Below are 14,079 nucleotides of genomic sequence, written 5' to 3'. Positions count from 1 at the left end.
AAAAACAAAAAAGAAAAAAAACCACACCACAAACAATAAATAAATGAAATGGGACTATTATTATATCAGCAGAAATGGGATTGTAAACATTTCCAGCAAGGGCAATTTGTATACTCAGCAGAAATATTAACAAAAAGGAAACATCTGTCTCTTCCAAACCCATTCACTTTCTAGATACATGCCTAGTTTATATCTCAGGACTGAGAGTGAAGATATTTCTTGTTAGAAATGTTTTAAGACTAGGAACATATAAAACTGTATTAAGCTATTAGTGGTATTATGGGTTCTTTACAGAACACTGTCAATCGAAACAAGACTTACAAACATAGAGTAAGATGTTTGATTTGAACAAACATCCATGAACACAGATTTTTTTTAAAAGAGACAGAATTGCACTTAAGTAATTACAATATTATAGTGACACCTTTCTCTCCCCATATGCGATTTAAATAATAATTGAAGGAACCTAATAGATCCAATTAGAAAATGTGTTCTAAAAGGGGCCTAAATTCTGCCCTCAGTTACATTCAAACAACCCCATTGATTTCAGTGTATGTGCAGGGGTGTAAGTGAGGGTAGAAAATTAATCAATTTTATTCCCCCATTTTTTTTCAGCACTGCACAACACAACAAGAAGCAAAAAGCTAACCAGCTCTGCCTAGTCAAGCCAAGTGCAAAGTGAAGGTAATAGCTGATATGCTAATGTCCTGGCTGTGGACAAATTTTTGTCAAGGTAATGAGGAAACATCATTTTGGAAAGGAGTAGGATTTAGGGGGAAAGAGGGGAGAATCTAAAATTGTGCTTTTTTATTAACTCTCTCCCGTGTACACGCAAACAAGTTTTTTTGGTTTTGGAGGTTCCTAGTAAGTATAAAAAAATAGCCTCCGATCTTGCAGTCCTTCCCCAAGCAAAGCTTCTGTTGAAGTCAACACAAGTTCTGTCTGAGTAAGGACTGCAGAATCAAACTATAAAGTAGTTTAACCCCTCCATACAGTATTCATTCAAAGCAGATGGGAGGAAGCCAAGTCAAATGCAGTGATGATCAAGCATCTATTGGCTAGTGTGGCATCTAGCTAGAACTACATTTTCTTTTAACTTTTATAGTTAAGAGATTTTTTTATATATCTAGTATCATTTGTGGTTGTCAAAATGATTTCCAGACGTTTCCTTTCTTACACCAGAGGTTGTAGGACAACTCCCCCCCCCCATATTGTAAATTACAGGCAAGCTATGGTAAAAAGGATTGAAGGCAATCTCAGGCTGAAGAAGAGACTGCTGTATAATCTTAGAGAATTCCTGAATTTTACTTTTTATGTATCTGAGCACTCTATACAAACATCATTCTGTTACCTCTCTATCTCCCAGGGGTTATGAGGGATTAGTTATATTTTTAAACAGCTGTAAAAACATTAAAGTGCTTGTGTGCACATGTGTTGAATAGTAATAGTAGTAGTAGTAAGAATGCAGATGAACCCTAAAGAGAGGTGAGATTTTGATATGTGTTCTCTATATTTGCCAAGGAAGGACTGGCAGAATGCTACACCACTCCCAAATAGAACAGCAAAAATACTTCTCTCAAACATATGAAAATAATATTTCATACACACAAAAGGAATCACTGAGGGTACAATATATAGGGCCTTATTTTGCAGAGTAGACTATGTAATTCCTGGTTAATAATAAGAAATGGTGAGGAGGGGAAGGAGAAGGAAGACTATAAAGCAGACCCATAGTTCCCCCTAAGAAATGCCAAAGGCCCTTTGTTTTTGGTTTTATTTTGTTTAATATTTCCTGGAAATTCCAGTGTTTATTACAAAAAATTTAAAATGGGTGAAAATCATTACAAAAAATTAACTGTACTGTTTTCTGGGTAAATAGAGGGGTTAATATGGGAGATGGGAGGGTAGAAAAAAGCACCAAATAAAGAAAAGTATGAGTATTTAACGTAAAAGTAGTTTGAAGGCTGTGGTGTAGTGTATGAAAAGTACATTAACAGCACCTACACCTATGCCCACACATGCCTGTGCGTGTATCTTCTACAACACTGCCTCACTTTAAACAGCCTGCCATTTACACTTAGACTAATTTATTAACAGAAACACTCTTCCTAATATAACGTATTGGATTTTCTTAACAGAACCAGTATTTTCACTTATTGGAGGGGTCCAAAATTCGGGTAAAATGGGTAAAACCCGAATAACAGCAGTTGTAAAACCCGAGAATTTTTCAGCAAAAAATGGGAAAAAAAACTGCAAAGGAAGGAGGGCCTTAGAGCTCCCTGACCCAATACTGCTACTCTGCTGTAGTGCTCCTGGTGTGAGGGGCATGAAAGACGGGGGAGGGGAGAGGCACAGAAATCTTGTCATTGCGCCCTTGCTTTGCAAGCGGCGCTGGAAAGTCAGGCTAAAGCCCCAGCAGGGGCATGATCAGACACCCCCACCCCTGCACAAAGTTATTTATGGGCTGGGGGGCAGGGTGCGAGGATCCCTGGGGCCAGCCCCCCCGGACACAGAGCAGAGGGGAACACAAGCCCCTGACAGCGCGCCCAGCCCCGCTGACCTGCCAGGCTGTTGTAACAATCGATCTCGATGCTCTCCGCGCTCTGGCTCTGCTCCGCGGTGAGCTGGACCCCCGGGCTGGCGGCGCAGCTGGCGGAGGAGCTGGGCTCCGGCGGGGCCGGCGGCGGCAGCCCCTTCAGCTCCAGCAGCGCCCGGTGGTACTTGCCGATGGCCTCGCGGAATTTTTTGTCCTTGTAGCACTGCGCCCCTTGGCTCTTGAACTCCAGGGCTCGCTGGAGGAGCTCGCCGGGCTCCGCACCAGCCTGGGCTCCCGCGGCGCAGCGCCCTGCAGCCGGGCTCTGCCGCTCCATCCCCGCCGCCCCCGCACTCCGCCGCCGCCGGGCGGGAAATGGGCTTCAAGCCTCCGAGCAGCCGAACGCCCCAGCGCCGCGCCGCGCTGCGCTGCGCCGCCTCCCGCTGCCGGGCGCCGCTCCCCCGCCCGCGCCCTGCGGGCCGGCTGGTGCTGGTGCTGCCGCCTCCCCCGCGCACGGGGAGAGCGAGCGCCGGCTAACCCGGAAGGAGCCCGGACCCGCAGCCGAGAAGGATGGCGACAGGGGGTCCGGAACAGCAGGGGGGAGGCTACAGCCTGGCGCCCTCATTAAAAAAATCAGACAAAAAGCCACCTTGTTGCTTTCTGCAGCCAGGCTCTTAAAGGCGCAAGCTCCAATTTCCTGGCCCTCCCGCGCGGGGGCGCTAATTGTACTGGAGGGTCTCACACTCGGTAGCTCCTGCAGGTCAAGTGCTCGACACCCTCTAGGGCCTCCCGGTATTCTGCCATTTCTCTCCCCTCCAAAGCTGCCTGTGTGCCCCCTTCCCTCCCCCCATTTCAGGGACTTATGCCAAGCGCTCTGTGTTCCCCCCCGTTCCTATTTTCCCCTCCCCATTTCCACTTTCTCCTCTCCGTCCCCAAAGACCCCGTTTTCCCCTCCCCACCTCCACTCCCCCTACTGGGTCCCTGCTTTCCCTCCCTCATTCCCTTGGGATTCCCTGCTTTGCCCTGCACACACCCACTCCCCCCACTCCAAGTCTCTACTTTGCCCCATCACCAAATCCACTGGCTCCCACTATGCTTAGACCATTTCAGGACATTTTGGAATTGTTTGGATGTGGCATGTCAAAATTATTGCATTAGATAAATAGAGAAATGCCACTGAGCTGAGTCAAGTATCAGAGGGGTAGCCGTGTTAGTCTGCATCTGTAAAAAGCAACAGAGAGTCCTGTGGCACCTTTAAGACTGTTAGGACTCTCTGTTGCTTTTTACTGAGCTGAGTGTTAGAACTCCTTTTGCTCAGTCAGATATGGTGTTTGCATGATGTATCACGTAGAAATGAGACAGTGTGTGTGTGTAATTCAGTATTGCTAACCCTAGGCATTCAAAAATCACAGTACTCCCCTTGAAACATCTTCAAAGGGCCTGACTTGCAGAGGCAGGTGTTCATCACTTTCTGTTGTCTCAGATTAGGCACCCCATAATTAAAAATACTCTCTGATTTAGAAATCAGAGGTGGAGGGCCTGTTTTTGTGTAACTTGGAAACTGGAGATGGACAGTGTGTGTCTTAATCATAGAAGTCAGAGGTGAAATGTGTGTGTGAAAAAACCCAAATTAAGGATGGAAAATTCCTATTGAGTCACATTTAGCCATCCAGTGGCAATACTGTCCAATGTCAATTCAAATTACTCGCATAATCTCCTTTTAGATACATTTGATTGTAGTTTGATTTAAACCAAACCAGTGTATGCCACTGAATTTAGAATATTTACTTTGCTGGGGAAAGGAGAAGATAGTCCTAGCATGTCAACCACACTTTCTTTGCAATAGGTGTTGAACACATTGGACACGGTCCACACCAGCAAGACAGCCATTTCCAACAATGCTCGAGGGAAGAAAGGCTGTGTAGGACACACTTTGTCAAACACAGCAGGATTTACTAGTATAGGAAAAGCTAGATGGAAAAGAACAGAAGAGCTGCGATACTGGATCAGATCAAAGGTCCATCTAGCCCAGTATCTTGTCTTTCGACAGTGGCCAGTGCCAGGTGCCCCCGAGGGAATGAACAGAACAGGCAATTATCAAGAGATCAATCCCCTGTCATCACCCATTCCCAGCTTCTGGCAAACAGAGGCTAGGGACATCATCCCTGCTCATCCTGGCTAATAGCCATTGATGAACCTATCTTCCATGAATCTAACTAGCTCCCTTTTGAACCCCATTATAGTATTGGCCTTCACAACACCCTCTGGCAAGGAGTTCCAGAGGTTGACAGTGCGTTGCATGAAAAAATACTTTCTTGTGTTTGTTTCAAACCTGTTGCATATTAATTTCATTTGGTGACCCCTAGTTCTTGTGTTATGAGAAGGAGTAAATAACACTTCCTTACTTACTTTCTCCACACCAGTCATGATTTTGTAGACCTCAATCATATCACCCCTTAGTCGTCTCTTTTCCAAGGTGAAAAGTCCCAGTCTTATTAATCGCTCCTTATATGGAAGCCATTCCATACCACTAATCATTTTTGTTGCCCTTTTCTGAACATTTTCCAATTCCAATATATCTTTTTTGATATGGTGCAACCACATCTGCACGCAGTATTTAAGATGTGGATTTATATAGGGGCAATATGATATTTTCTGTCTTATTATCTATCCCTTTCTTAATGATTCCCAACATTCTGTTTGCTTTTTTGACTGCCGCTGCACATTGAATGGATGTTTTCAGAGAACTATCCACAATGACTCCAAGATCTCTTTCTTGAGCGGTAACAGCTAATTTAGACCCCGTCATTTTATATGTATAGTTGGGATTATGTTTTCCAATGTGCATTACTTTGCATTTATCAACATTGAATTTCATCTGTCATTTTGTTGCCCCATCACCCAGTTTTGAGAGATTCTTTTGCAGCTCTTCGCAGTCTGCCTGGGACTTAACTATCTTGAGTAGTTTTGTATCATCTGCAAACTTTGCCACCTCACTGTTTACCCCTTTTCCCAGATCATTTATGAATATGTTGACTAGGACTGTTCCCAGTACAGATCCCTGGGGGACATCACTATTTACCTCTCTCCATTCTGAAAACTGACCATTTATTCCTTTCCTTTGTTTCCTATCTTGTAACCAGTTACCAATCCATGAGAGTACCTTCCCTCTTATTCAATAACAGCTTACTTTGCTTAAGAGCCTTTGGTGAGGGACCTTGTCAAAGGCTTTCTGAAAATCTAAGTACACTATATCCACCAGATCCCTCTTGTCTAAATGCTTGTTGACCCCCTCAAAGAATTCTAGTAGATTGATGAGGCATGATTTCCCTTTACAAAAAACGGGTTGACTCTTCCTCAACAAATTATGCTCATCTATGTGTCTGACAATTTTGTTCTTTACTATAGTTTCAACCAGTTTGCCAGGAAAGGAGGATAAAGTGGAAGGGAAGACCCTAGAAACATTTAAAATATATCAGTTCAAGACACTAGCATGTCAGCATTCGTAACATTATCAATGTTTGTATCCCAATAGGGTAGGTCAATTATGCTCAACAGTTATTCTGTATAACAACCAAAATAACAACCATACGTCCTCTAAGTCCCCCAGTTTGTTGGGTCTTTTATAAGCCACTCTCCCCAGAGGCATGAGCTTGGATAGACTACAGCTCTGTCCATGGAGCTATTAATGCTTTCCAGAATTGTGATACCATGTTTCTTAACATTAAAGTAGCCTGTAGGCATCAGCTCTTTGCTGATCCTGTGAATCTGAATGATTTAGGTATTTCTTCTGATAAAAGAGAAATAGTTGTAAATGGAATAGTCACTTGAAAAGTAATGCTAGCATGTGTATCCTCCCAGAACCCATTAGTAACCAGATGCATCCCCAGAACACATACCAAAGAACACAGGGTCTGACATCTTTAACAAGAGGCAGAGACATTGTCTTTCTGTGTGGTTGTGCAGCATCTAGCACAATCGTGTCCCAATTTCTAATGTAAATACTAAATAATAAGATGAGTCAGTGGCAAAGTTCTAATGAGTAGAACTGGTAGAAATTTCTGGCAAGAAAAATGTTATTGTCAATTACCTTTGATTGAAAACAAAACTTTTCATGAAAAACTGTCAACATTTATTTTGACATTTTTCCAATCTTTGCAAAAAATATGCAACATTTAAATTGATATTTTAAATTTAAATAATCATTTATTGAAAACCAGTACAATTTCAATAGTGATTGTGAAAACCATTTCGATAAAAACTTTAGTAGAAAATATCATGGAAAATTTCATGAAAAATGGAAAATCTAAAGCCCATAAAAAGGAAACCACTTCCAAGTGTCCATTTTTTTAATTGATTTGATTTCCAGATTTTTGACCAGCTGTACTAATGAGGATCTTTTAAGGCAGATTCAGCACCACTGACCAGAGGATATTTTAACTTTGAAACCTGTGGCTTATGAATGGCCTTCAATAATTCTAACTTGGCCTCATGGAGGACTGAAGAAAGGTATAGATGTCTGAGGTTTGTCTCATAAAGGACCCCATTTCCTTTAGAAATGTTCATAGAGAGGTGGCTGCTGTCAAGGCTGGTCCAAAAGAAGCTAGTGGCATGGCCACAGATCGTGCCAAGACCGGGGCTTCTGGGTAAGATCTGTAAAAGATCTGAAGGATGTCTCTTCCACAGCCATGACCCCTACAAGAAAATATGAGTTATCTCAGAGTATTGCCTCAGCATGCAATAGAGATTTACATTTTTGAGTTCTACCAGATTGGTCCATATTCTCCTAATATCATAAATTGCTGATCAGTACAATATGGAGCCCACTATATCTGGCAAGAGAAGCGTCTGAATGATTTTCCATTCTATGGGCACCTTAGGCTGGATAGGATGCAATACCATATGCCTCAATGTGAAAGCTTCCTAACACGCCTCTGGGCTAGAGACACTAAATCTGCTATTAGATATGTGTAGGACAATTTAGCAAAGGACAATATTCCTTTGCTAAATTGTCCTACACACAGCTAAATATGCTGTTGATTTTTAGTAAAATATTTAGGGAAGATAAAATGTGAAATATACAAGGCCCTTCGTTTTCAGTTTTTATGGATTTTTACTGAAAAATTCCTGAGTTTTACAAAAGCTATATTTTGGTTTTTACTGATTTGCAAGTGAATTTTGGACTAGTCAAATACATGAAAATACTGATTATGTTAAGAAAATCCAATACATAATATTAATTAGTTTAAATGTTAATAAGAGGCAGTCTGTTAAAGTAAGGCAATGTATGGAATATACACACACATGCATCCACCTGCATATGTGTACTTACCGTTAAGGTACAGTTCATTAGATAAACCACAGCAGTAAACTGTTTTTACTTTCAATATTCTTACTTTTCTCTATTTGTTGCTTTTTTCTGTCCTCCCTTCCCTCAGTATTAACCTTGATATTTACCCAGAAAACTGTGAAGTTAACTTTTTGCATTGGTTTTCACCTGTTTTCAAATTTTTGCAATAAACACTGAAAAGTTCCCAGGAAATTTGAAATAAAATAAAACCTGAAAACAAAGGGCCTTGAGAAATGTTGGGTGTAGAAACACTATGGCAAAACATTAATGTTAAAGACCGTGTATATGGCTTCTATTGAAAAATGTGAGAGCCTGTCACCTTCTCAAATCAGGAAAGATTTATTTATGGGTGCTGACTTGATATCCGGATATGTGGGTGTTTCAGCTGTATGAAGGTCCAGCAGAAATTCCAGGGATCAAAATTAAATTTCTCACATGCTTATAAGACTAGCCACAGCTGTGATTTTATCCAGTGTATTTCAAAATCTGACAGAAGTCAAAAGCATCAACAAGATATTGGGCTGATACTCTGGGCTGGGAAACAAAATGCCATTCACATCAATTAACTTTAGTTCCTATCTTTAATGCCATCACAGTACCCTAGTGCAGTCTAATGTTGGCTGTTGCGTCTGTCCCTTCATTTGTGAGTAATTTTTCTCTGTCTCTGTATCAGCCTGGGTGTGCCTTCCTGCTTGTCTGGTTGCCCTTGGGTGTGCCTGTCTTTCCTCCTTCAGATTGAATTTTCCTTAGCATATGACAAAAAGAGTACATTTGCATTGCTCACTTACTAAGATATGTATATGGAGCTCTGGATCACATGCATGGTAATGTTATTTTGGGATCTCCTTTTATTGTATCTTAATGTTCTGCTCTCACAATTTACCTGAACAAATTAACTTCTTTTTAACACAGAGTCATAAAGTTTTGAACTGTTGGCAGTTGGGAAGTGTGCTGCTGGGCAAAACTCTTGAAATAATTTGAAAGATATTGAAGAAATATTAGTAATGTATCTTCAGTCATCCTTTTTTCTATGATTGTATCTCTCTCTCTAGACTGTATGATTATTAATATACTCAGAAATAGCATAGATATGTTGAATTTCAGAACATGCTGCAAAAGCATTTGAAAGGGCTTCTGAGGAGGGCGGTAGATATGGGCTTTTGAATGGGTTTGGTGCTGTGGTTTCCGGCTGGAGGTGGATTTTTCTGAGTGTATTGTGTATTTACTGACTGTAATTTTAAGGCTAGTTAGGATGCCTCACGTTTATGTACATTTTTTAAAATGGAAATTTTTATGACTGCAGCATATATCCTGTGTTCTCAATCCTGCATTCGTGGTGCACTCAAAATTCATTGATTCTGAGGGGAGTTTTGAGTGCGCATGGAAGCGTATGACTAAGCGCTTTATGAATAATCATAGAGGCAGACCAGAAGTTGTGCCTCTCTCCAAGTGGGCCAAGAGTGATTGTAATTGAAGTGATGCCAAGCCCTATCAACTGGGAGAATGGCATCCCTGCCCAGCTTACGCATGAGGATAGAACAGTGTTCGGCAACCTACAGTACACGTGCCAAACACGGCACGCAAGCCGATTTTGAGTGGAATGCTGCCGAGGTCCCGGCCCCCAGCCCCACTCAGCTTTCCTGCCCCTCCTCCTCCCCCTCCCTCTCCCTGCACCGATCAGCTGATCACCCTTGCGAGGGGGGGGGACAAGTGGCAGCGTACTCCCTGCTCCGTAGAGGAGGCAGAGAAGAGGTAGGGACAGGACCTTGGGGAAGGGGGTGGAATAGGGCATATCCCTTCCAGCCTCCTGCCATGAGCCGCTCAGGGCAGGGAGCACCCCCATGAGCCGAGCACCCCAGCCCTCTGCCCTGACCCCCCCCACACCCAACCTTCTGTCCTGCACCTCCACACCCCTTAGCCCTTAGCCCTCTGCCCTGACCTCTGAACCCCCCCCACACCCAGCCCTCTGCCCTGCACCCCCACACATCACAGCCCTCTGCCCTGACCCCCCCACACCTCCACTGCCCTCTGTCCTGACCCCTGAACCCCCCCACAACCTAGCCTTCTGCCCTGCACCACCCCACACCCCCAGCCCTCTGCCCTGACCCCTGAACCCCCATACCCTCCAGCCCTCTGCCCTGACCCCTGAACCCCCCCACACACAGCCTTCTGCCCTGAACCCCCCCCCCCAGGTCTGGAGTCCCCGGCTGCCGGCCCCTTGCCAGCCAGCGTCCTGGCCGCAGGCCCAGCTCAGCCTGCTGCCAGCCTAGGTGAACAGAACCCCAGGCTGACAGCAGGCTGAGCAGGCTGGCGGCGTAAGATCAGCATTTTAATTTAATTTTAAATGAAGCTTCTTAAACATCTTGAAAACCTTGTTTACTTTGCATACAACAATAGTTTAGTTATATAATATAGACTTATAGAGAGAGACTTTCTAAAAAACATTAAAATGTATTACCGGCAGGCGAAACCTTAAATTAGAATGAATAAATGAAAACTCGGCACACCGCTTCTGAAAGGTTGCCTACCCCTGGGATAGAACATCCCCAAGTTGCATCTGAATTCCAGCATACTCAGCTGCTGCAGCAGCTACAATCTGTCACCAGTCTAGTAAATCATCCATTATTTATTTCCGAATTTGCACCTCACATTACCTTCCCCTCTCCCCACAAAAAGGAAAAGGAAAAGGAAGAGGTGGAATTTGTGATCAAGGCAAGAGACAGGCTTGAGGAAAGAAAAGCAGAGAAGCCTCTCTGAAATCCCTGGTCTGCATCTTACTTGTGTGTGGCTGTAATTGGGGAAGGAGAGGGAATGAAGGTGAAATGAGAAGCGGGAAAGTGTTACTACATTTAATACAAAATCATTTTATTTTTCAAGATAATTTTTTCAACGGGTGGTTTCTGATAACGTGCAAGATTAATTTGACTGTGGACCAAAGAGCAAACAAACTTTAGCCTATGATGCACTTGCAAATTGTTCACTTTGACTATTCATTGTTTGTGTTTGTGATTGGTTATTAGGTCATGTAGCATTGTTTAATGCTTCCTGGTTGGATGACTGAAAATGTTGAAACTGAAGAATAACAAGTAACACAGGAATGGTGAATAATCAATCATGAACAGTGATTGTCATTGTTTTCAGGCAAATATGGGTATTTGTATGACAGCCATTCCACAAACAATTGTGTGACCAAAATCTTATTCACAGAAATGTTTGTATAAGAGATGCATGGACCAACAAAACAGCTGTTCAAAATTCAAATGAATGCTCCCAAATACTGGCTTTACAATATTTGATCAATTTCTTTCTTTCTTTGCCATCATTTTTGAGAAAGAAAGAAAGTGCTAAACACTGTACTTTAGCTGTGAAGACTAACGGAGCAACAACAGGCCAACACAGAGGCAGTTGATTACGCTTACAGTTTTTCTTTTTGGCACTTTTAATTAAAATCAGTGCTTGCTTCAGCAGAAAGAGTCAGTCAAACTGGAGGAGGAACGGAGTGCTGACAGATGACGTTTGACAAATACTTGTAATCTCTTCTTTAAGACCTGTTGTTGTTGACACAGTCCATCTGCAGGCTGCAGTTATAATTTGTCTAACCAGCTCTGTATTCTGGGTAGAATCTTGCACTTTATCCAGACTGAGCATGAAGAGGGGACTGTGGTAATTGCTCTGCAGTGTGTGAAAAAATAGTGCAGCTAGAGATGCCATCTCTTGGAAGAGAGATATGACTGAGACTATGGGCATGGCTACACTTGCAGATGTAGAGTGCTGTACGTTAAACCCGCCTTTGGGAGCGCAGTAGGGAAAGCGCTGCAGTCTGTCCACACTGACAGCTGCTTGCGCACTGGCGTGGCCACATTTGCAGCACTTGCAGCAGCACAGGGAGTGGTACATTATGGGCAACTATCCCAGCATGCAAGTGACTGCAACGTGCTTTTCAAATGGGGTGGGGTGGAATGGAGTGTGACAGGGAGTGTGTTGTGTGTATGTGGGGGGAGAGAGAGTGGGTTTTTGGGGGGCTGAGAGCATGTCAGCATGCTGTCTTGTAAGTTCAGACAGCAGCAGACCTCCCCTTCCCCCCGCCTCTCTCTCTCTCTCTCTCACACAGCATTCCCAGCTGTCAGAAACAGAGCTTTCAAAGGGCATATCTGCATTCCTACAGTGATTAAAAACAATGACAAGAGTGGCCACCTGATTTAAGGGGATTATGGAACGTTTCCAGAGGCTGATCAGAGCGCAGTAATGCAACACCTCGTCCACACTGGCGCCGCGGTGCTCCAGCGGGGGCACAGCAAACATTATTCCACCGGCTGAGGTGGAGTACCAGCAGCGCTGTAGCCACAGAGTCAGAGCGCTCTATGTGCCTTGCCAGTGTGGATGGGTAGTGAGCTAGGGCACCCAGGGCTCCTTTATTGGGCTGTAACTCGCAAGTGTAGCCAAGCCCTATGTCTACACTAGAGACCTTACAGTGACAGACCTGTACCGCTGTAGCTGTACCACTGTAAGATCTCTTGTGTAGCCGCTCTATGCCGATGGGAGGCAGCTCTCCCATCAACATAATTAAACCACCCCTAATGAGTGGTGGTAGCTATGTCAGCAGGAGAAGTTCTGCTACCAACTTAGCACTGTGCATATTACCACTTATGCTGGTGAAACTTTATGTCGCTCGGGGGTGTTTTTTCACACCCCTGAGTGACATAAGTGTTGCCAACATAAGTGGTACTGTAACATGGCCTCACGTTGTTAACACTTCTGACCATTAAGGAACGCATGCCATTGTTTGGCAATATTAGAGGTGTAAGTCCCAGTGTCCTGGTCATATTTGAATTTAGGTGTATTCCCGTTGCGTTTTCAGTCGGATATGGTATTTATCCTCACGTATCATCCTAAAGTGAGGAGGGATGGTACAGTACACCGCTAAACCGATGCCATATTTCACCCTAGAGATGGCTCCACTTAGAGTGAAGTAATTCCTATAGATAGCTTGAACAAGCAGTAAAGTTTGTAAATGCGTTGAAATCCATTTAGATGAAAGGTGTGGTATAAATTTAAGATCTTTATGATCATGGGCATGTATTAGGAGAATTCTAAATGCAAATTTTTTGTTGATAAGAGAAAAAAGAATAGGGACGGTGAGCCCAAACTCAGAAGGAAGAACACTGCCTACTGTATTGCCAACACAACTCTTCTTGCACCACACTGGGTTTCCTGAGGCCCTCCAATCCAAGGTTTGACCAGACCCAACCGTATGAGGTCTGGTGAGCTTGCTGCTCAAGGTGGTATGATTGCAAGCTTGCCATCTGAGCATTATCCTTATGGCAAAAGCCCTGGAATGCACAAACATCACTCTCAGCCTTGTTCTTTTGTTGCAAAAATGGTTCTGTTCCCAATCTGAGCAGCTTTTCAGCTCAGGCCTCCCCTCCCAGGGCACTGCAGTGATGGATGTTGGCCAACCCAACCTGATAAGAATATAATGCTATGTATGCCAGGAAGCTAAGTGAACCTTAAGTAAAGAAACAACATTGCTGCATCCTGCAGAGAGAAGAGAAATTCTAATGCGCTTGCCCTTGGTTTTAAAAGCCTACCTACATTTGAAGGTCCTAATGTTGATAGTGGGATGCTGTACGTAAGTGGAGTGCAAACTGTGGATTATTACCAATATCTAACCAAGCCCTTCTGTAGACTGTATTATGGAAAATTAGTTTTGTTCAATGATTTCTACAACACACTACACTACAATTTTGTTTTTAAAACGTATTTCTTTCTCTGTACACTATTAAGCATGGCCTACATTACAGCAATGCCCTGAGGAAAATGTGAATAACAGCCATTATAGCTTTAGTTCTCTGAGTGCAGCATAAAGCTGAAAGTGCAGAATAATCCATCGCTGGAGCTGCCAAGAGAATTTCTGAGCCCTAGGAAGGAAGAAATTTCTGAGTCCTGGGTCCTAGAACTTCACAGCTCAGGAAAGAAAAGTTTCCTGTCAACTGGAAGCCTTTGATTGCAGTTCTGGGTTTTGAGCCTTATCTGAGGCCTCTACATTTCTCCCTGCTGCTGCCTAAGGACTCTTTTCATGATTTCCTCAGCCACCCAGAGCTCCCCAGCCTTTCTTGATGCTCCTATAACATTCCTGACTTTCTGCTGGCCTGTTTCAATATTCCCCTGCGCCATCCTTTAGAGAATGTTATGCTCC

At 43.5% G+C, this 14,079-nt stretch overlaps 1 protein-coding gene across 1 annotated transcript in view; it reads right to left on the bottom strand.

The window, feature by feature from the left end:
• TTC9 (tetratricopeptide repeat domain 9) overlaps positions 1-3,081 on the bottom strand; it is a 43,676-nt gene extending 40,595 nt beyond the window's left edge. Inside the window, exon 1 of the mRNA XM_054026986.1 lies at positions 2,561-3,081. Coding sequence (XP_053882961.1) covers positions 2,561-2,870 — 310 coding nt within the window. The 5' untranslated portion in view covers positions 2,871-3,081. The remainder of the gene's footprint in view (positions 1-2,560) is intronic.
• Between the last annotated feature and the right edge of the window lie 10,998 nt (positions 3,082-14,079).

Source organism: Malaclemys terrapin, chromosome 4 (assembly GCF_027887155.1).
Source record: "Malaclemys terrapin pileata isolate rMalTer1 chromosome 4, rMalTer1.hap1, whole genome shotgun sequence".
Classification (NCBI taxonomy): domain Eukaryota; kingdom Metazoa; phylum Chordata; order Testudines; family Emydidae; genus Malaclemys; species Malaclemys terrapin.
Note: the sequence above shows the minus strand (reverse complement) of the source record. Positions and strands in the feature narration are given on the sequence as shown.